At 37.7% G+C, this 22,119-nt stretch overlaps 4 protein-coding genes across 9 annotated transcripts in view; 3 read left to right on the top strand and 1 right to left on the bottom strand.

Moving 5' to 3' along the window:
- Nucleotides 1-13,008, top strand: part of LOC107587343 (C2 domain-containing protein 2-like) — a 24,303-nt gene extending 11,295 nt beyond the window's left edge. Inside the window, exons 3-17 of one of the 3 annotated variants that reach the window (XM_016275089.1) lie at nucleotides 2,744-2,839; nucleotides 3,879-3,998; nucleotides 4,332-4,445; nucleotides 4,570-4,683; nucleotides 5,528-5,630; nucleotides 5,906-6,038; nucleotides 6,771-6,835; nucleotides 7,019-7,140; nucleotides 9,510-9,681; nucleotides 9,802-9,906; nucleotides 10,893-11,026; nucleotides 11,268-11,505; nucleotides 11,597-11,713; nucleotides 11,785-11,801; nucleotides 11,892-11,907. In XM_016275089.1, the coding sequence (XP_016130575.1) occupies nucleotides 2,744-2,839; nucleotides 3,879-3,998; nucleotides 4,332-4,445; nucleotides 4,570-4,683; nucleotides 5,528-5,630; nucleotides 5,906-6,038; nucleotides 6,771-6,835; nucleotides 7,019-7,140; nucleotides 9,510-9,681; nucleotides 9,802-9,906; nucleotides 10,893-11,026; nucleotides 11,268-11,505; nucleotides 11,597-11,712 (1,632 nt within the window). In that variant the 3' untranslated portion in view covers nucleotide 11,713; nucleotides 11,785-11,801; nucleotides 11,892-11,907. Of the gene's footprint in view, nucleotides 1-2,743; nucleotides 2,840-3,878; nucleotides 3,999-4,331; nucleotides 4,446-4,569; nucleotides 4,684-5,527; nucleotides 5,631-5,905; nucleotides 6,039-6,770; nucleotides 6,836-7,018; nucleotides 7,141-9,509; nucleotides 9,682-9,801; nucleotides 9,907-10,892; nucleotides 11,027-11,267; nucleotides 11,506-11,596; nucleotides 11,714-11,784; nucleotides 11,802-11,891 lie in introns of all 3 variants that reach the window. The other 2 variants (XM_016275088.1, XM_016275087.1) reach the window with 2 other exon arrangements.
- LOC107587344 (porphobilinogen deaminase-like) overlaps nucleotides 6,540-22,119 on the bottom strand; it is a 23,550-nt gene continuing 7,970 nt past the window's right edge. For 3 of the 4 annotated variants that reach the window (XM_016275092.1, XM_016275090.1, XM_016275091.1), the window contains 8 exons: nucleotides 20,335-20,412; nucleotides 20,025-20,100; nucleotides 19,732-19,845; nucleotides 19,461-19,499; nucleotides 18,726-18,845; nucleotides 18,533-18,586; nucleotides 18,312-18,395; nucleotides 17,092-17,829 (listed from right to left, as the gene is read on the bottom strand). In XM_016275092.1, the coding sequence (XP_016130578.1) occupies nucleotides 17,659-17,829; nucleotides 18,312-18,395; nucleotides 18,533-18,586; nucleotides 18,726-18,845; nucleotides 19,461-19,499; nucleotides 19,732-19,845; nucleotides 20,025-20,100; nucleotides 20,335-20,412 (736 nt within the window). In that variant the 3' untranslated portion in view covers nucleotides 17,092-17,658. Of the gene's footprint in view, nucleotides 6,551-17,091; nucleotides 17,830-18,311; nucleotides 18,396-18,532; nucleotides 18,587-18,725; nucleotides 18,846-19,460; nucleotides 19,500-19,731; nucleotides 19,846-20,024; nucleotides 20,101-20,334; nucleotides 20,413-22,119 lie in introns of those variants that run through there. The other variant, XR_001609463.1, reaches the window with a different exon arrangement.
- Nucleotides 14,610-15,288, top strand: LOC107587346 (histone H2AX). Its single transcript, XM_016275093.1, has one exon. The coding sequence runs from the start codon at nucleotides 14,720-14,722 to the stop codon at nucleotides 15,146-15,148; it is 429 nt and encodes a 142-aa protein (XP_016130579.1). The 5' UTR covers nucleotides 14,610-14,719; the 3' UTR covers nucleotides 15,149-15,288.
- LOC107587347 (histone H2AX) lies at nucleotides 16,128-16,805 on the top strand. Its single transcript, XM_016275094.1, has one exon. It carries the CDS (start codon nucleotides 16,237-16,239, stop codon nucleotides 16,663-16,665), a length of 429 nt encoding a protein of 142 aa, XP_016130580.1. The 5' UTR covers nucleotides 16,128-16,236; the 3' UTR covers nucleotides 16,666-16,805.

The following is a 22,119-nucleotide window of genomic DNA, read 5'->3' as shown; positions in this document are numbered from 1 at the left end:
TAACAAGCTCAAAAATATTTTCACGTTTTATTCCATAAATAGGTGATTACTAACAAGTTGTTAAATTGGACTACTGCAGAGTTTGTCATGGATATTAAAAGTTCATCACACTAAACAGGAAATCTCAATTACTAACCAGTACGACTTTACAGCCTCTTTGCTAACGGTTTTGCTAAAACAAGATTTTAAATAAATATTTATGGAGTTGTTGGAAGGTTCAAATTCAAAATATTGGAGAGGGTTTTTTTCACCCAGCCCCTCCTCCTCAGACTTGACGCACACGCAGGTTGCCAGATTGACGACACCAACAGGAACGAGCGCACTTGACGATGAATGAAATGAAATACACTGTGTTTTCCGCCAACTGACAAAACGGTGTGCCTAAATACAATTGGGTAAACTGGCAGTGGGCGGGTTACACAGACCAAAACAGAGACCGACATTCCCAAGTAGATATAACTGCAGACCGGAGATCTCCAAAATGGGGCGTGAACTCCAAAAGTGGGCAGAACCTCCAAAATGGGGTGGGGTCTCCTAGCGCAAAGACTTTCACCGTTGGCTCTGGCTCCAGCCAATTGTTATTGACTTACATTTCAAAATAAAACTTTATAAATTAAACATTGTTTCTAGTTCATCTAAAATCAAATATGTTATATAAGTAAATCGTCTTTGTGAGAGCAGAGCCCAAAGCACGTGGCCAGTGGTGTTCGGACTGGAGTTTGAACCTCTGCTTAATGATATAAACAGGAATCCCCCACGAGCTCTCCCGCCAGCCGTCCCAGCGTAGCGCCGGGGAAAGATTTTACTCTATCGCTTTGTTCTAAGCAAGGGGGGCATCCCGGGGCTTGAAATTCGCAGGGAAGGAGTGGGTAGTGACAGTGGGTGTAACTAAAAAGGTGCCATTGTCCGGTGAGGTCCGGTTGGGGAGTTACAGAACGATCTCATATCGCATAATCTTATTAACTGTTTATCTCCTGAACGGCATCTTTCTTTACCAATCTATTCAGCGCCAATCCCGCAGTGCAGTCAATTTCACTGGTTAAGGTTAGGGTCAGGTGTGGGGTAGGTTTAGGAGTTAGCATTGTTTGTGGCATAGTGTAGGAAATCAACACTTTAATTGACACAACCAATAAAATCTTTAGATTCAGCTGTGGGGCGGAGTTTGCACTGAAGTGGATTGGAGGAAAAAGTGCGCATGCGTGTCATGTGCCTGTCTGCCAATGGGAGGAAGCCACGCCCTATTTTGGAGCTCCCACCCCGTTTTTGAGTTCCCGCCCCCATTTGGAGATCTCCAGGCTGCAGTTACACCCTTCTCGACATTCCGGCCCGGAACTCACATTTTCAAAGGAGAATAACTGACTGTAGCATTGTTTTTCAGATAAACAAGTATGTTAACTTAGCATGTTTCTTAAATACCTGCAAACATATTATGATATTTTTATGCTTTAGTAGAGTCAAAAACTTACATACAGCACCTTTAAATGGTACTCCAAGATGTGATTGTAGAGTATAAGCCTCATGTTTACTTCAGCCTCTGGATGACATTTCTCTCATGCATCAGGCTCGTCATCTTCAGCCTCAATTATATATCCTCTTGATGTGACAGATTCATTATGGCATCATCTAGTCAGAGCATCAGTCGTGTCAATTGTGATGATGAAAAACATAATTATTTACACACCCTCATCTTGTCTCACAACACATGTAGTCATTTAAGAAGAAAGCTACAGCAGTGGTTTTCCAAGTTATGTCCATCAGTGACAGCAACAGCCACAGCAGCATTAGTCAGTGTTCTCCTCACAGTGTTGTGGTTATGCTCATGCTCATTCATTTCCATTACCACACTCCTCTCTTACCAGTCACACTTGGCCAAGGTTTCTGCCTTGCTGCAATATCCTGTCACTTGCAGAGGTTTCCTTTTAGTGTGATCAGAGGCCATTGTTCACACCATGATCTTTATTAGGGTGTTTTACAAGCTTAGATTAGATTAGTGTGTTTCTACCTGGAGTCCTGGCATGCAGGGTTTGTTGCATGATCTCCATTTGTGAACTGTGGAAGTCTGGCTCAAATAGGTACATAGGCAGCTTGTCGTCATGGCAGTCGGCCACATTTGCCTGGACAAAATTATGTCATATCCTGAGTATGCTTTTCGCTGACCAATGTTTTTGGCTAGAGATAGTTGTGAATATTTGTGCTTAGGTATGTGTGTGTGTGTGTGTGTGTGTGTGAGATTGAAGAGAGACAGAATGTACGTTGTTTGTAATAATCTCTGTAATTAAGTACATAATGACCCAAACACAAGCACACTCTTTAAGAAGTTAAAATATAGAGGAACCTGTTTTTTTCCCAGCTCAGCTGGAATGATAGTTGTTTTATATTTCCACCCACTTTTACTTATTGATTTATGGAATTTCTTAATTAAAAGTGTCTTTTTATGCATCTTCTTTTCCTGCAGTTGCACTTTACATAATTGCAAACGATGCATTGTGGGAAAAGTAAAGCAGATGATATTGCAGTGCTTCCTTTGCCTGTTTATCAAGCTACTTTTTCCCTAGGTGGCTGGGATTTCTGTTTTGAAGCTGTGAAGATTTATGGATGCACTATCATCTAGCAACTTAATATAAACATGCAAATAGACTTTTAGCCCAGGAGACATATTTGAAGAGTGATTGCACCCAGAAATGCCTTTTCTTCACTTATTTGTGTGCAGATGAGCTAACTGACGATCTCCATTTCTTTTCAGAGCTCCATTCAGATCACCTTTGATGATGGTCTTCAGCTCCCAACTTCTGCGTCCATTGACTGTGTGACTTGCACTGACCAATCAGTACGCAGCATGGTAAGCAGTCAAAGCTTTTACTTTGGCACCAAAAAGACGGCAAATAAAAGTTACTTATTTGTTTGCGCAATCTAGCTAAAAGTAAATGTGCAAATATCCAAGCAAAGAAAGAAAAAAGACATTTATAATGTTATTAAAGATGCTGTTCTTTTGAACTGAATCCTAAGAAATTAGATTTGCTATCACGTGTATTACATTTATAAAATATAGAAAACCGTTATTTTGATTGTAATAATACAATATTACTGTTTTTACTGTATTTTTGATCAAATAAATACACCCTTGAGACTTCTTTCAAAAACGTTTAAAAATCTCACAGACCCCAAATTTTTGAACAGCACATGTAAAAAAAATAAAATTAAAATAAAAACAATTCTTCATATAAATTATATGAATTGTCATATTTTTATTGTGTGAATTTAGGAATAAATATGATTTAGTTGTTATTTTGTGTTCTACATATAATTTCGAGTGATTACAAGAATAACAATTTTTACAATATACAATTTTTTTGGAGTGTCAGTCATCCAGCATCATTGTGTTCATCTGCATATTCTCTCCTCTCAGTGTAAATGAATGAGAGCAGTTGTAGTGCACACATCCTTGTAGTGGTATTCATTTGCACGTGCAGTTATCATATCTGAAATGATTTTCAGGCATATTTAATATATTTGCATTGAGAACACCCTTTATATTTACATGTGTATGGAGGCAAATTACATATCCATTGAGAGAAACACGCACATGAGAAGCTATTTTTTGGTTCATTTGTCAGACACAATCTTCAGCCGACTACATGAGTAGATCAGCTCAGACATTATGTGCATGCTCCTAATATTTTTTGAATCAATGTGTTTTTAAACACTCAAACTCTTAAATCAGGGCCAATGTGTCCATCTTATCAAGTTGCATTCAGTATATATTTTTGCTTGTATATAATCAAAGCATTTGATTTTTTAAATTTATTTATTGTTTTGAAGATACTGTGTTATGTCCAACTCAGTCAGCATTTGTCAATCATACCCTCAACCTCCTCCAGGTCCTGCAGTGCAATTGTTCAGTCGACACCGTAACATTCCCCGTGACTGTCACTCAGCAGTCACCTGCAGCCGTTTCCATGGATACCTACCAGATCACGATGAAGCCCATGCAGGCCCAGGTAAAATACAAATGAAATGGATTTGCATCTGCAAGTTTGCATCAGTCTGCATAGCTGCACACTCAACTTTCATTAGTCTGACGTCTCCTGCCACTGCTCACATGAATGAGCCTCTCAGTTTGCCAATTTTTTAATGTAGACTGTGAGGTTTAGTGGCTATGAATATTGCATGCGATACTCATCTCAAACAAACGACACCACTTGATGCGTAGTGCCATAGTTTAATGTTTCATCTCTAGGTGGTAAAAAATGGAGCAGCCATCGATGAATATATTACTTTTGCAAATTCAGTGTGAAATAGGAGTTCAAATGTTCTGTATGGGGCTTCTGTAGTTGCAGGTCTGTCTTGAGGAAGTGGAGGAAGAGGGTCTCCTTGTGTCCTGGACTTTTTCCAAGCAACCTCATCTCTCTTTAACCGTAACACCACGCCAAAGAGTCCAGAAAGAGGCAAGGGAGTAGTTTTGGTCACATGGGTCTTGTTCCTTTCAGCTTGTGACGTATTACAAATTGTAAACTATATAAAACGTAACTATGCACATAAACTGAAATCTTTGTTTGTTTTTGTCTTTAGGCCTCTGACGTGGAGGTGGACAGTGAAATGATTGCAGCTCTGGTGGAGGACACACTGTACACAACACACCCTGCCTTGATCCTCAACCTGAGAGCCTGTGTATCAAGCCCTGCGGTAAAAATACCAGTATCGATTGCTATATCAAACAGTGAGGGTTATGACCGTGTACTGGGTCAGTGTGGCCAGCATTTGAAACTGTACTGAACATTATGACCAAGGTTTCTGTAGGTCTTAAAAAGGTCTGAATTCACCCTTTCACAAATTAAATATTCACTTAAATATCTGTCAATGGGCTATGAAGACTTGTTTTTCCTAGGTCCACTGGCAGATATTTGTTCTTTTTAATCATAAACTCCATTTTTATCAGTTTTACAGAAAACAAGATTTATGTCATTTGGCTTCCCAAGTAAATGTATCTAGATTTAAGAATTTTTAGACATTTGCAATGGAAAACAAGACAGATATACTGAGGAATAGCATCACTTTTTTGCAATTTGATTAAAGGTACAGAAAGGTATTTTCATATTCTATAGGTTGAGAGCAGAAGAATTCATTAGAATTCAGCTATTTTTGTCAAATGAATTAAAAAGGAATGGAGATTGGTGAGAAATTGTATTTTTGAAGTGTTGCTAATACTGTGCTTCTCAGACATTTACATTTAGAGAACATGCTGGCATATTAAGTTCCCTTCAATTTATTTGTTCAGTTTTCTTTACTTTGTCTTAAAAAGGTCTTTAAAAAGTCTTACATTTACCTGCAGAAACCCTGTGTGACAGATCCATATGGATACTGTATATTTTGGTTGAGAGTGTTTGACGTATGACATGCAGGGATGTATGACACCCTTATCAGTACAAAACATACAAGACATGTAATTAAAGTCAACAAGAATGAGGAAGGAAAACTCTAAATATGTGACTTTCATGTTATAATACATTCACATTCTCTGTTGTAATAGTTTCCCAGGGAGAAGCAGATCGGTGGTCTGAACTCTCCATCTCAAAGCATGCCTGTCGGGCGCATTTTGGTGCACCAGCTCAGAGCAACCAACGTCAAAAAAGGTATAAAATTATCATGATTCTTAAAAAACTTTAATACATAAAGTTATAATCAGCCACTCTGTGATTTGCCTGAATGGCTTGTTGACTATTAAAGGAAGCCTTGTTTAATTAGGCTGGGTTTGTGTTCATTTGACCCCAATTTTTTTACTTCAAAAATCATCCCAATATGTCAAGGAAAATTTCCTATTGTTATTAATGTTTTTCAGGATTCTTTGATTAACAGAAACTCTGTATTTGAGCAGTTTATGGTGTAAGTTATGTGATTTCTTGTCCAGGATGTCAGACTCATGTAGGAGAGCTTTGTTGTATGCTGAGTCTGGACACTCCTTCCATTGAACGGAGAACCAGCTTCCTTACTCCTTCCCCCAGTCCTGGAGCAGCCCTGCATTGGACTGACGACTTTACACTGTAAGCACACTATTCTGCCATTATGTGATTGTAAATGCAGATATAGATCAACAAAGACTGAAACTATATGAATGGACTGGATTGAATCATTCTAAGTGAGGTGTTGACATGTCTGACTCCTAGGAACGGTTACAAGGAAATGTTTCTTAATTAGTCATGTTCGATTAGACAAGGTCATTTTTGTTCATACAAGTAATTTAACTCTGCGCTGCAGGACTTGACTGATAATCCAGTGGGATTTTCGAACACCTTCCATTTAAAGGTCAACTTCCCCACTTCAGTTTGACACAATGGAGCGTTTTCCTCAAAGTCTGCACTTCTGTCATGAATGAAGGTGTGAAGCTGTGAGCAGCTCCACCAATGGCTCTGTGAATATGTACAGCAGCCAACTCCCGAAGAAACAAAGAGCTGTTTAGCACATTTAATTACAGCCATTCCCAACACGTCACTATTTCCTGTGATGCCAATTACCAGAATGGCCAATTTAATTCTCACAGCCAGCATACAGATTGCTGCTGAGGGATCAAATGGGACATTTAGTCTAACCACAATACTGATGGTATACAGCAGTTTTATAACCTAAAATCCAATTACAAATGTTAAAGTCAATTTAGTCTTTTAATGATACAAAAAGTCACTTCATCTCCAATATTCCGTATTACAAAATTAAAGTTTACTGTGTGTGCATCTTTATTTACTTGTGATAAACCAAAGTCTGTTTTTATCAATTAGGGAAATAGGACCAGAAACCAAAGAACTCAAAGTAAGACTTGTGGAGAAGAACAGCAAAGGAGAGCGTGAGTCACTTTTCAGTGCCTATCATTCAATCGTTCATCCAGCATTATAAGAAATGTATTGATTTCAGATGATCTGGTGAATGATTAAAGACTGATATTCTCCATTCTGTCTGCTTTTGTATTCACTGCATGATATACTTGTCGGTCCGTTGATTAATTTGTTTTCTTTTTCCTGTTTGACAGAGTTTCTGCCTGGTTGTGCTTCCTTACAATTGGATCCCTCTAAAATAATTCCTAATGGACAACATAAACTGTCCATCGCACCGGGTCATGGTCTGGCTCCAACTGCAGTTGTAACATTAGAAGTAAGGACAGCATAAAATAGAATTCAGATATATTTCATATACACTACCGTTCATGTAAGGCTACATTTATTTTATAAACAGTAATATTGGGAAATATTATTGCAATTTAAAAGAAATGTTTTCTATTTTAAAATGTCATTTATTCCTGTAATGGCAAAGCTTAATTTAACCTAGTCTTCAGTATCATGCGACCCTTCAGAAATCATTCTATATTCTGATTTGATTCTCAAGGAACATTTATTAATGTTGAAAACTAATGTTGTGCTGCTTATTTTTGTGGAAACATAATTTTTTTTTTCAGGATGATGAATAGAAAGTTAAAAAGAACCATTATTTGACAGAAATAGTTTGTAACATTTTAAATGTCTTTACTGTCAGTGTTGATCAATTTAGTGTGTCCTTGCTAAATAAAAGTTGTTTATTTTGAAAGAATATATATTTACCCCAAACAGTAGTGTATGACAGTGAGACAGACAGATAGATACTAGTAATTCACATATATAAAGTATACATGACTTCCATGATAATACAATGTTCAGAGTGTCTGTATTGCTGATTAAGGCTTCAGCCAACCTTGTGTTCACTTTTCCGAACACTCGTGATAAGTCCCTGTTCCAAATTCGAAGAGTATGACAATTAGATTAGACTGTGGAGAAATTGAAATCTACACGCTAATACACACTATACTCATAGTCACCAATGCTGATGTTGTTAACATTAATCATTTGAGAATAAAGTATAACAATAATAATAATTTGAACGGTTTGATGTGATATGAGCTAACCGATCTTTAGATTGAATCACCATTAGTAGCGAGATTTATGGTAATAAATACATGGATTTTTTCCTCAGTTGGTCAGAACAAACGTGGCAGACTTGTTACTTACTTGTTAGATGGCAATATATGGTGAAAATTCTTATTTGGGTCATATTCCAAGACGTAGGCTAGAATCTGTGATTGTGAAGTACAGTAATCACACCGGTGCGGTGACTGACTGCCACACATACTCTTCAGAACATTAGATTCATCCGCGCTGGAGCCGTGCCGCCGCACAACCCACGCAAGCTAGATAATTCCACACACAGCTGCAATTCCAGGTTTTCAAACAGAGATAGCGACAAAGAGGCAAAACTTACGGACTGCAGCTTTAACCTAGTACTTTATTAGTTCACACCAGTGCTTAATTTGAGTCGGATCCTGTTCCAGAAAATGTCAGATTTTGGAATTTTGCATTCTGGTATTTTTTTTTAAAGATCCGGCATTAAGAAGTGCATTAGATCCTGACAGTGCATGTGTGCATACGAGTCAGAACGAGCGCAGATAGATTTATTTGGAGGTTATGTATTGGTCCTCAACATATTTTTGACCAGTCAGCTTCCTTAAGTTCTTAATCGCTCTCACTGATTGGTGCCTACTGCTGATTGTTTTGTGAGCAGCAGAATATTTGGAGAGAGTTATTCACTGGTGTTTACACTGAACAGCACAGATTATACTATGGACAATTTAAATTGACCAGTGTAACCTTTTAGTTTTTTTTTAAACTATTTTATTTTGATAATGAACAGACTGCGATGTTAAGTTTGTATTGCTAGAATATGTGGTGTGTGTGTGTGTGCGCGCCGGCGAGATCGAACAGCTGAAACATAAAATACTCCGTCATTTTTGGTCATACAGATAAGAGTAAGACATAATTCGAAACCGCAAAGTGTTTACTTTAATTTTTGCACACTCAAAATAACAACAGAACATATGTTTTGAATCTGTTAATTATTTAAGTAAGATATATTTCGCATATTTATATCTTTTATATATGGACTGTGATTGTATTTTATTTTTATGAAAACAAATTGTTATTTTTATTTTATTTTTAATGTAACTTATATACTGCTACATTTTCCTCAGATCATCCTGGCGACCCATTTTTGACCCTGTGCCCAAGGCTGTAGTTAGGTCCATGCAGAAACTTGTGAACGATGCTCCTATAGTTGTGGCATCACCGTTTAGTGACGTCATTGAATTTTCCGGGAAAGCTGAAGTTGTATTGTCATTGTCGTCACAGTGCCTTTTAATTGCTGTTTTGGATCTGGCAATTATTCATTTACAAATTAAGCACTGGTTCACACTGTTCTTGTTACAGACATGATCTTATAGGAACGCACTTAAACGCTCTGAATAATCTTTGTGTTTGTGAACACATAGGCAAAGTCAGCTCAAAATTATACTGTACATATGGGGATTGTTTTCAGTTTTTTTTTTAAAGATATCAGTGTCTGTACCAACCGTAATTCTATAGTAGATTTCTTTAAAAAAATAATGGAAGCACAGGAATTATGTTTAAGCTAATGATTTAATGTTTCTGCCTCTATAGCTGTTGTATTTGGAGTCCAGTGATTTGCGTGCATGTCAGAATGCCACTCCACTGCGATCCTTGGCCACCCCCTCAAAGAAGGTGGACGTGGACCGCACAATCATGCCTGATGGCACCATTGTCACAACGGTAACCACCATCCAGTCACGACTAAAACTGGACCGCAAACTAGGTAAAGGCCACCTCACTCAGGAACACTGAGAACACGCATGCTCTTCTGTCTGCATTGTCTAGTACCACAGAAGTGACTTGTCAGTTTCACCCTATCCTATTTCTTCCTCTATAACTGCAGGAGACTCTCCGTCTAGGTCTCCCTCAAATGTGGAGGTGACTGAAAAGACTCCCACTGTGCTTACAAACAGCTTGCAGAGCACCAGTGCCAGTCCCACCCCCAGCAGTAAGCTCCACATTAACATTAGCATTTTGAGATAATACCTACTACCATCCAAAAGTTTGGAGACAGCAAGATTTATTTGTTTTTGTATTTTTTTTTTGTGAATAAGAGAATATTTTCATTTATCAAGGACACATTTAGTTGATTAAAAGTAAGATTAAATACATTTAATTAAGCAGCACAACTGTTTTCAACATGGCTAAGTTTTTTGAGCACCAAAACAGCATATTAGAATGATTTCTGAGTAATGGCTGCTAAAAATTTTGCTTTGCCATTACAGGAATAAATTACATTTTTAAATATAATAAATTAGAAAACAGTTATTTTAAATTGTAATACTATTTCACAATTTTACTGATCAAATATTTTTTGATCAAATAAATGCAGCCTTGGTAAGCATAAGAGACGTCTTAAAAAAAAACATTACTAATCTCCAGACTTAAGCCCTGTTCACTCCAAGAACGATAACTACAAAGATAACTATAAAGATAACGATATTAGCATCCACACCAGCGAACGATATCGTCTGTTTATTCTAAGTGCACGCTCATCTGCCGCTTTAAATTCTTGAGCTTGTTACAGCAGGATGGATTCTGATTGGCTGTCAATTTTTTATCGTTCATCAGCTGGAGAAAAATTGTCTTGAAAGTGATTCCAACGATATCGTTTTTCTTTGTCTTTATCGTTATAGTTGTGGTGTGGACTCACTTATAATTGAAATGTGTACATGTGTATTAAATGAAAAGTTATAAGTTCACAAAATTAGTACCACACATTTACAATAAATTATTTATATTGTTGTTTTTAACAATTTATACTAATATTGTATATGTATTAACTATAAATATATTATTTATAAACTGATTTTTGTTTATATTAAAATACATTTTGTAAATATTTGTTATATTACTTTTTTTGCAGTGCAATTTGAATGAATTACGGGAAAGTCTGTGATCCTGGTGTGTTTGTGTCTGTGTGCTATTTCCAAGCAGAAGGCACCCTCCCTAATGGGCTGGATCCCGTAGCAGAAACGGCCATTCGGCAGCTAACCGAGTCGGCCAGTAAGGTACCTAAGAAGACACCTACTAAACGCAGCACTCTCATCATATCTGGGGTGTCAAAGGTCAGAGTCTGAATATCAAGTAATCAGACATTTCTAATCAATGTCATAAAAATATCTTGGTTACAATGAGGCAAGCGTCTAGGGAAATGATCACGAGAACAGTCTCTTTAGCCCTTCCCCCAGGGTAATTTGTTAAGTCTTCTCTTTCCGTCACATAATTTTGATGTAACACTCATCAGGGAGAATGACATGTACATGAGGAACACTGTGTTATAAAACAAATTTTCTGTCCTTCCCACAGGTCCCCATTACTGAAGATGACTCAGCCTTATCAGTGGGCTACGCTGCAGCAATGGATGCAGCCCTACAGGGGGCGCATTCTCCCAGCGGAGCCCCGAACCACCACGGAGCATCCGCACATCAGGAAGCAGACGAGACTACGCCATCTGACGTGTCAGAGCGACCATCCGTGGATGACGTGGAGTCAGAGACAGGATCGACCGGAGCACTGGAGACGCGTAGCCTCAAAGACCACAAAGGTGTGAATTTCTTTGTAATGTATTTTTGATGTATTTATCATAAAAGTTCTATTTATGATTTGTTTTTATGTGCATGATTGTTCTGTTTCAGTGGGATTCCTCCGCAGTGGCACCAAGCTACTGTTCCGCAGGAAACGCAGAGAGAAAGACCCCAGTTTCAGTCAATCCCACGAGGACGTCTCTAACCTGGGCAATGACTCCTCCTGACGTGTCAGAGCGACCATCCGTGGATGACGTGGAGTCAGAGACAGGATCGACCGGAGCACTGGAGACGCGTAGCCTCAAAGACCACAAAGGTGTGAACTTCTTTGGAATGTATTTTTGATGGATTCATCATAAAATGTCTTTTTATGGTTTCATTTATGTGCATGAATGTTCTGTTTTAGTGGGATTCCTCCGCAGTGGCACCAAGCTTCTATTCCGCAGGAAACACAGGGAGAAAGAACCCAGTTTCAGTCAGTCCCACGAGGACGTCTCAAACCTGGGCAATGACTCCCCCACAGCCCCCTGCTCCTCCACCAGCCGTAAAAAGTCTGGAAGCTTCTCTCACCGCCTCATCAAACACTTTTCGTTCCGCTCGTCCAAGACAAAGGGCAAATCCAGCACAGCCAATGGAGGATCCAGCACTACAGATAACTAAAGGAGAAATAGAGAGGAAGGGCGAGTAAGAGAGACACGGTGCGGGCACCAGTCAAATGAGTGTGGAATTGGCTCCAAATTGCTCCAGAACTAGTTATTTATGTTATATACCGATTGTCTTCAACCTAGTTGGGGTAACATAATACTTCAGACCACATTGTACCCAGGAAGCCAGCCTTGTTTTGTTTTGTTTTTTTCTGACTGGAACCTCATCATTCATCTGTGATTAAGCTTTTCAGATTAGAAAACGCCAAACGTGGAAAATAAAAGGATTTGACTATTTATGGATGCATTGCGAACCTAATTAATTTGATATAACGGATAAACAGCTGCTTTTGTGGATAATTATGAGCGAACAAACTTGAGAAACTCAAAACGGTCTTGTCATGCGGTTATTGAGCACCAGAGGGCGACATAGACCAATGACTATTGATGACTCCATCACTGTCGCTGTGTTGTTTTTCTCATTTATTTAATTTTATCAGTTGCACTTTGGATCTTAATCTGATTGTTTACAATGCTGGGGATCCCTTTTTCTATCATGTTTGTGTATCGTTTACTGTTATCGGCACTGATTTATTTCTCCTGAGCTCATGGGGAGTATTTCCAGAGTGTGATATGCTAAGACATGCTGTGAGCTTTGTTCTCGTTTTGCTGTTGCTATAGCATTTAGATCAAGGGATATTATGCCCGGTTTTTAAATAGTGGTACGTTTGACTTTCATTGTGGCTTAATAATCTTTTATAATGATGTTTATTTGTTTAAGAAAACGGAAGGGTTCTTAAGGGTACTGTAGGCATATCTCACTAAATTACGTTCGTGTTTTGGTTGTAAAGTGTAAGCCCTTCAAGGGATACACTACAGAAAAAAAAGTATTTGTTTATATTTATAAATTATACCACAAATTATTGTAAATCATGCTGAATCTGCAGTGGAGAATAGTGCTATTTTCAGGGTCCACGCGAAAACAAACCTCAGGGGATATAATGAAAAGGTGAAAATAAGTTTAATCACGTTATCCCCTCCCCCCCCCCTCGTTTGTATGGATCATAGATGCTGTGTATCTGCATAAAATCTCTTTTTGTCTTTTTTCTCTTGTTGTCATAAAGTCATAGAGGTTTGTGAATGAACACTAATCTCATTTTGTGTGAACTATCGCTTTAAGAAATCTCTCTTGCCGTATCCCCCTATATCAGGGTTCCTCAAATCTTGCCCTGGAGGGCCAACGCGCTGCAGAGTTTAGCTCCAACCCTGATCAAACTCACCTAACTGTGATTTTTCAATGATGCTGAAGACATTGATTAGTATGCTCAGGTGTGTTTGATTAGGGTTAGAGCTAAACTCTGCAGGAAAGTGGATCTCGTGGGCCAGATTTGAGGATCCCTGCCCTATATGATCAGTGACTGTTTCAGCATTTGGTTAATGCAGGGGTGTCAAACTCAGTTCCTAGTTCCAACCCTGCTCCAACACTCAAACCATGTAGTTTTCAAATAAGCCTAAATGACTTGATTAGCTGGATCAGGTGTGTTTAATTAGGGTTGCATCTAAACTCTGCAGGGCTCCGGCCCTCCAGGAGCTGAGTTTGACACCCCTGGGTTAATGGTTATATCTATCATATGTTTGAAATAATCAGAACTCTGGAAAAAAGACAATTGGTGGTCAAATAAACCGAATCTAATTAATACAGGAAAACATTTAACCGATAAAACGATGACTCGCAGTTCATGAATCAATGACAAAGCGCTTGTTTGCTATAGTTTAGTGAGTCCTGGAGCATAAAGCCTGAAAATGTTATATGACCAGAATGTTAAGACAACAGCGAACTATCTAAAACGAAGGCAGTGGACCTTCTGAGGTATTCGGAGCTTTATATTATTGTGGTTCATTTGATGTTTAATTTATTCTAAATAAATTATTTTTGAAAATCCATTCCTCTTCATTTTCTTTTTCCCTTCAAAATGTTCTAACCTGTTTTTATACAGTCTATGGTTCTAACTAACGTTATATGACTTGAAACGGAGAAAAGAATCTGGCAAGTTGAAAAAGTGTTGCTGTGATTAAAACTACAAAGATGTATTTCTTTAAACAAAGTGAATTAAGTAATCTAAAATGTATGTTATATATAACATGTTACATATCACCGTAAACAAAAAAAATGGGGGGAGGGTTTAACACAAATCAATCATTTGTTCATGATTTTACGACAAACTGTTAAAATTCAGAAGGAATATGTTCAACTGGTTTGAATTTACCGCCCAAATTTGACTGACATAGCAAAAGACCACTGGCCTCGCCTCGCATACGAATCAATCAGCTCGCTCACATTTAGATGCACTCGGATTGGTTCGTTAGCTTGCGCTGTTTATGCACTACAAGTTCAAGCCAATAGGAGAACACATCCGCTCTATGGTTGGCTCCAACAGCCAATCAGGTCCGTGCTTTACTGCGCGTATCCAATCATAACGACGGGCAGGACCATACAGCCCTATTTCAGTCAGTCCTTAAATACTGCAGCAACTCCATAGAGCGCCTCTAATTTCTTTCAGAAGTTGTAGATAGAAGTATTTCGAATAAGATGTCTGGAAGAGGTAAAACTGGAGGAAAAGCCCGCGCTAAAGCTAAGACTCGCAGCTCCCGTGCAGGTCTTCAGTTCCCCGTCGGCCGTGTGCATCGTCTCCTGCGTAAAGGCAACTATGCAGAGAGAGTAGGTGCTGGTGCTCCTGTGTACCTGGCTGCCGTTCTCGAGTACCTCACCGCTGAGATCCTCGAGTTGGCGGGAAACGCTGCGAGAGACAACAAGAAGTCCCGCATCATCCCTCGCCATCTTCAGCTGGCCGTCCGTAACGACGAGGAGCTGAACAAACTGCTCGGCGGAGTGACCATCGCCCAGGGTGGTGTTCTGCCCAACATCCAGGCCGTGCTCCTGCCCAAGAAAACTGGCCAAGCTGTTCAGAGCTCCGGTAAATCGGGAAAGAAGGGATCTTCCCAGTCACAGGAGTATTGAGAGCGATGCTGAACTGAGTTAATGCACCTAAAGGCCCTTTTAAGGGCCACTCATTTATTCTGAAGAGAGCAAATTCCATGTGTCTGAATTGTCTAAAGTTAGTCTGTATTGAGCCTTTATACTTATTAAACTTACATTTTTAAGTTTTCTGTTTTGTTCTGATATAAACCGGTAACTTTATTCCGCGTGATCAAGGGGGTAAAAAGGTGAACAACGGTGGGTTTTAATACTTTTAATGATTGTAATTGTAGAAATAAACATTGCAGGTCAAACAAGTTGGGTAATTTAATCAGGTTTAAAAGGCACATTGTGGTATTCAAACCATATAGTGTGTGTGTGTATATATATATATATTCTAAATATAAAACTTTATAACCAACATTTTTTTTTTTTTAGATTATCCATTTTGTTAGAAACTTTGGACTCATTCTGGTTAATTAATATCTGCATTGATAAAAGGCATCATAGTTTTAAGACTGAGGATATGCTGTTACATTTTTTTTTTAAAGCCATATTTTGTGAGGTACATAAAGATAAAATATACTCAATTCGTGATTAAAATCATGGCCAGATGTAAAAGGTTGCCATTTGTCTCCTCATTTTCAAGTGGTTCATAGATAAAGAAGGTAGCCTGCCATCATTAGAAGTGGAAGACTATCAGCATAAATTCTCTTCCAGAATCCTGTGCCTGAGGAGACGATGGCAGTCAAAACAGTACAAATGTCCGTGTCTTGTGTACGAACCAGAAGCTGAGAGAAAAATTGGTGCCATCACATTGTTAAACTGAGGCACTGAGGTATAGTATCTGAAGTAACCTGTTGGTTGTTTTTAAATACACTGATATATATATATATACATACAGCCAATAAAGGTTGTATTTAAGCTCTGGAGATTCCCAATAGGAGAACACATCCGCTCTATGGTTGGCTCCAACAGCCAATCAGGTCCGTGCTTTACTGCGCGTATCCAATCATAACGACGGGCAGGACCATACAGCCCTATTTCAGTCAGTCCTTAAATACTGCAGCAACTCCATAGAGCGCCTCTAATTTCTTTCAGAAGTTGTAGATAGAAGTATTTCGAATAAGATGTCTGGAAGAGGTAAAACTGGAGGAAAAGCCCGCGCTAAAGCTAAGACTCGCAGCTCCCGTGCAGGTCTTCAGTTCCCCGTCGGCCGTGTGCATCGTCTCCTGCGTAAAGGCAACTATGCAGAGAGAGTAGGTGCTGGTGCTCCTGTGTACCTGGCTGCCGTTCTCGAGTACCTCACCGCTGAGATCCTCGAGTTGGCGGGAAACGCTGCGAGAGACAACAAGAAGTCCCGCATCATCCCTCGCCATCTTCAGCTGGCCGTCCGTAACGACGAGGAGCTGAACAAACTGCTCGGCGGAGTGACCATCGCCCAGGGTGGTGTTCTGCCCAACATCCAGGCCGTGCTCCTGCCCAAGAAAACTGGCCAAGCTGTTCAGAGCTCCGGTAAATCGGGAAAGAAGGGATCTTCCCAGTCACAGGAGTATTGAGAGCGATGCTGAACTGAGTTAATGCACCTAAAGGCCCTTTTAAGGGCCACTCATTTATTCTGAAGAGAGCAAATTCCATGTGTCTGAATTGTCTAAAGTTAGTCTGTATTGAGCCTTTATACTTATTAAACTTACATTTTTAAGTTTTCTGTTTTGTTCTGATATAAACCGGTAACTTTATTCCGCGTGATCAAGGGGGTAAAAAGGTGAACAACGGTGGGTTTTAATACTTTTAATGATTGTAATTGTAGAAATAAACATTGCAGGTCAAACAAGTTGGGTAATTTAATCAGGTTTAAAAGGCACATTGTGGTATTCAAACCATATAGTGTGTGTGTGTATATATATATATATTCTAAATATAAAACTTTATAACCAACATTTTTTTTTTTTCTTTATCCATTTTGTTAAAAACTTTGGACTCATTCTGGTTAATTAATATCTGCATTGATAAAAGGCATCATAGTTTTAAGACTGAGGATATGCCGTTACATTTTTTTTTTTAAAGCCATATTTTGTGAGGTACATAAAGATAAAATATACTCAATTCGTGATTAAAATCATGGCCAGATGTAAAAGGTTGCCATTTGTCTCCTCATTTTCAAGTGGTTCATAGATAAAGAAGGTAGCCTGCCATCATTAGAAGTGGAAGACTATCAGCATAAATTCTCTTCCAGAATCCTGTGCCTGAGGAGACGATGGCAGTCAAAACAGTACAAATGTCCGTGTCTTGTGTACGAACCAGAAGCTGAGAGAAAAATTGGTGCCATCACATTGTTAAACTGAGGCACTGAGGTATAGTATCTGAAGTAACCTGTTGGTTGTTTTTAAATACACTGATATATATATATATACATACAGCCAATAAAGGTTGTATTTAAGCTCTGGAGATTCAGCTATAGAGCATATGGTTGAGTGTACGGTTTATCCAAGTTAACGGCATGTCAAACGTTCTAGGTCTAATATTCCAGTGCACAAAATGTAAAAAATCAGCTATTGAGCATCATTTAGTTGCCTGGCTGCTGTGAGAATGTCTTTGGCCCCCCTATTAAGGAGAGCATTTGCCAGATCCATCCCCAGTTTCTCAGCAGCTTCGAGGGCTGATGATGATACATTGTTGGCAGTGACTCCAACATGTACGCACTCCTGTGCACTCTCATTCACCTGATAGAAATGAGTTGGAATAAAGGTTATAATATTGTAAATTATAGATAATGCTGTAAAATTGTAACTACACTGACATTCAAAAGTTTGTGGTTAAGATTTTTTTTGTTTTGAAAGAAAACTCATGCTCACCAAGGCTGCATTTATTTGATCAAAAATACAGTAAAACAGTAATCATGTGAAATATTACAATTTAAAATAACTTTTCTATTTTAATATATCTTAGGAGCTGAATTTTCAGCAGTCATTACTCCAGTCTTCAGTGTCACACAATCTTTCAGAAAATCTAATATGCCGATTTGGTGCTTTTTCATGATTCTTTGATTAATAGAAAGTTCAAAATGCATTTATTTGAAACTTTTTGTAACCATGTCTTTACTGTCACTGATCAATATAATGCATCCTTTCTAATAAAAAAAAATCTTACTGACCCCAAACCTTTAAACAGTAGTATATATATAGAGGTTATATTTGATCCTCACTTTGTCTATTTCCACAACCGTCTGCATAGTGTCCTTCAAGCAATCAGCTCCATCCAAACTATAAACTGCTCCAGTGAAATACAGCTGAAACCAGAAAAAAAAGATAATTTAGTCTATGCTATACGAACATCAACAACACTTATTCAGATTTGTATTGGGTGAAGTAGCATCGTAACATGCCACTGAATGCCTGAAAATATAGTTATTTTTTGTCTCTTCACCATGGACCCTTTCACTTCTGTATGAACAGCAACAGGCACGCTGCAGCCTCCTTCCTGAAAGCAGAAAAAGTGAAGAGCAGCATTAAAATCATAAAACGGTGTTGGACTACATAGAATGCCCTCAGGATAAGGTCAAACTGATATGAACCACAGGCAATGAGAGCTGAGTTCATGTGCATGTAAGGAAACCCACCAGCTCTTTGAGAAAAGCTCTCTCTGAGACACACCGCAGCACTGTGTCTGGATGGTGCAGGACAGACACCATTTCCAGAATGTCTTTATCTTGTGCTCTGATTTCCACTGCCAGTGCTCCCTGATGATAAGACACATTTTTGTTTATTTAACATTTACTGCAGGCTAATACAGAGCATGCAGTGGCTTCACAGCAGTCTGATCACAAATACATTATGTTCTATGTTCATGTTCATATTAATTCACCCTTCCACACAATCAATCAAGCCTTAATTTTTTTTTTTTTTTTTTTTTTTTTTATTAAAACGTAATGGAGATGGAAGCTGTATTTTCAAACATTGAATCATTGCTTATACAAGACATTTACGTTTAGAGACCATATTGACCTACTGTGCTCCATTCAATTTATTCCTTATATTTTCTTTACTTGGTCTTAAAAAGGTCTCAAAAAGTCTTAAATTTACCTTCATAAAACCTGCAGAAACCCTGCATGCAATATATACCAAAATAAGTCCACTTTTATGGCTGCAACCGTTAACAAATTGTTACACAGGTGTTTCCTTTAGTGTTTATAATGTGCATTAACAGTTGAGCCTGCAGCTGCTTCTTTTCTCGCATGAACAACACAATAAGTACAAAGCATGACGGGTATAAATACTGGAAAATATTTACTACTATTTTAATCCTCATGCAATTTCAAAGCTCATGAATTGGTTGTGCATGCTTGCACACTTACCTGGCCAACTGCATACATGCAATCTTCAGGGTCCAGAATCTGCAATTTACAGAACAGCTACTATAAATGCATCTATAAACACTGCTGTAGTCACCAGAGACCTTCATATTCAGAATAGCGGCTGGAATAGCAGAATCTGCCTCCATCGAATCAACAACTGATGGACAGAACCAAGTCCATTCCCTACATTTTTTGATAATCCTCAGATGTACGTCATAGCACAAAAGAAAAGATCTGTCGCTTCTTCTCTTACATTGTGCCTTTAACATACCTGACTGATTCGGCTTTCCCAGCCCATACGTTTGAGGCCTGCTGCGGCCAGAATAATGGCAGCATAGTCGTCCTTTTCATCCAGCTTCTTCAGACGGGTGTTTAGGTTTCCTCTCTATAGCAGTAAGGTCAAGGAGGAAGACTCTAGTACCGGTAAAACGCTATATACAATATAGGGAAACTTGCTGGTGTAACAAATACCCAGGAAATATGTGCTTGCTTTGCTTTGCTTTAAAGCTGCTGCCATTAACAATGTATAAACATCCACAGACGCAACAGGAAAGTGCAGGATACAATATTTTCAAACTCCAGTTGAGGGAATCGTTTCTTTAGCTGAGCTGCTCTGCGAAGTGAACTTGTGCCAATCACACTGGAAAAAAAGAAAGAAAGAGAGGTTTCAAAATGTTTCTGACAGCTTTGGTTACATAAGTGCATATAGCTGTCAAAACACAACATCTATGGCAGAATGTAGATTTTCAATTAAATTCTATCACCATGAAAAACACTGATCTCCCTTGATTACTGGGTCATCAATCAAATTCTGGAGGATAGATGCCTTTACTTTTATTTGGCATGAGAAGATTGTTAAAAACACAGAGCTCACCTCTTCTCTGGCAAGCTGTTGAGGATAAGTCCAGCATTCTTTGGATGAAGCACCACTGCATCATGGGGATTTTCCCTCCTTCACAAAAACAACACACAACAAATCACTCACCACTCAAACAGGCTTTCAAACGACCTACTACAGTGCCCTTAGTCAGTACAAGTCATTAAAATTAACTTTAAAATTAAATAAGATAAACTAATCATTAAATAGATATTTACACTACTGGTCAAAAGTTTGTATTCTTTTAGATTTTTTTTAAAATCTTTTTGAAAAAAAAATTACTTATGATCGTTTATTTAGACTTATTTTATTAAACATTCTGTGAAGTATTACATTTTGAAATAACTGTTTTCTGTTTTCAATAGATTTTCAAATGTAATTTATTCCTGTGATGGTAAAGCTGAATTTTTAGCACCCATTACGTTAGTCTTCAGTGTCATGATCCTTCAGAAATCATTCTAATATGCTGATTTGGTGCTCCATTATTAATAATGGTTCTTATGATTATCAATGTTGAAAACAGTTTTTGCTGCTTATAGTTTTGTGAAAACTGTCATACATTTTTTCCAAGATTCTACGATGAATAGAAGTTTCAGAAGAACAGCACTTATTTGAAACAGAAATCATTATAAATTCTAATTGTAACGTTTTAAATGTCTTTACTGTCAATTTTTAAAGAAAACACATATTTACCCCAAACCTTTGAAGGGTAGTGTATCTTGATTTCCTCAAAAATATTATGTAGCAAAAACTGTTTTCAACACTGATAATAATAAATGTTTCTTGAGCAGCAAAACAGGCTTTCAAACGACCTACTACAGTGCCCTTAGTCAGTACAAGTCATTAAAATTAACTTTAAAATTAAATAAGATAAACTAATCATTAAATAGATATTTACACTACTGGTCAAAAGTTTGTATTCTTTTAGATTTTTTTTAAAATCTTTTTGAAAAAAAAATTACTTATGATCGTTTATTTAGACTTATTTTATTAAACATTCTGTGAAGTATTACATTTTGAAATAACTGTTTTCTGTTTTCAATAGATTTTCAAATGTAATTTATTCCTGTGATGGTAAAGCTGAATTTTTAGCACCCATTACGTTAGTCTTCAGTGTCATGATCCTTCAGAAATCATTCTAATATGCTGATTTGGTGCTCCATTATTAATAATGGTTCTTATGATTATCAATGTTGAAAACAGTTTTTGCTGCTTATAGTTTTGTGAAAACTGTCATACATTTTTTCCAAGATTCTACGATGAATAGAAGTTTCAGAAGAACAGCACTTATTTGAAACAGAAATCATTATAAATTCTAATTGTAACGTTTTAAATGTCTTTACTGTCAATTTTTAAAGAAAACACATATTTACCCCAAACCTTTGAAGGGTAGTGTATCTTGATTTCCTCAAAAATATTATGTAGCAAAAACTGTTTTCAACACTGATAATAATAAATGTTTCTTGAGCAGCAAATCAGCATATAAGAATGATTTCTGAAGGATCATGTGACACTGAAGACTGGAGTAATGATGCTGAAAATTCAGCTTTGCCATCACAGGGATAAATTACATTTTAATGAAATATATTAAAATATAATAATATTTTACAATATTAGTGTTTCACTGTATTTTCCAACAAATAAATGCAGCCTTGATGAGCATAAGAGACTTTCAAAAACATAAAAAAAATGAATTATTCCAAACTTTTGACTAGTAGTGTAAATTAATAAATCAATCAATTCATTTAAATTAAACAATTCATTGAAAAAAAAAAAAAAAAT

This window comes from Sinocyclocheilus grahami, unplaced genomic scaffold, assembly GCF_001515645.1.
Source record: "Sinocyclocheilus grahami isolate Dianchi unplaced genomic scaffold, SAMN03320097.WGS_v1.1 scaffold92.1, whole genome shotgun sequence".
Lineage (NCBI taxonomy): Eukaryota > Metazoa > Chordata > Actinopteri > Cypriniformes > Cyprinidae > Sinocyclocheilus > Sinocyclocheilus grahami.
This window is presented reverse-complemented; position numbering and strand designations above follow the sequence as displayed.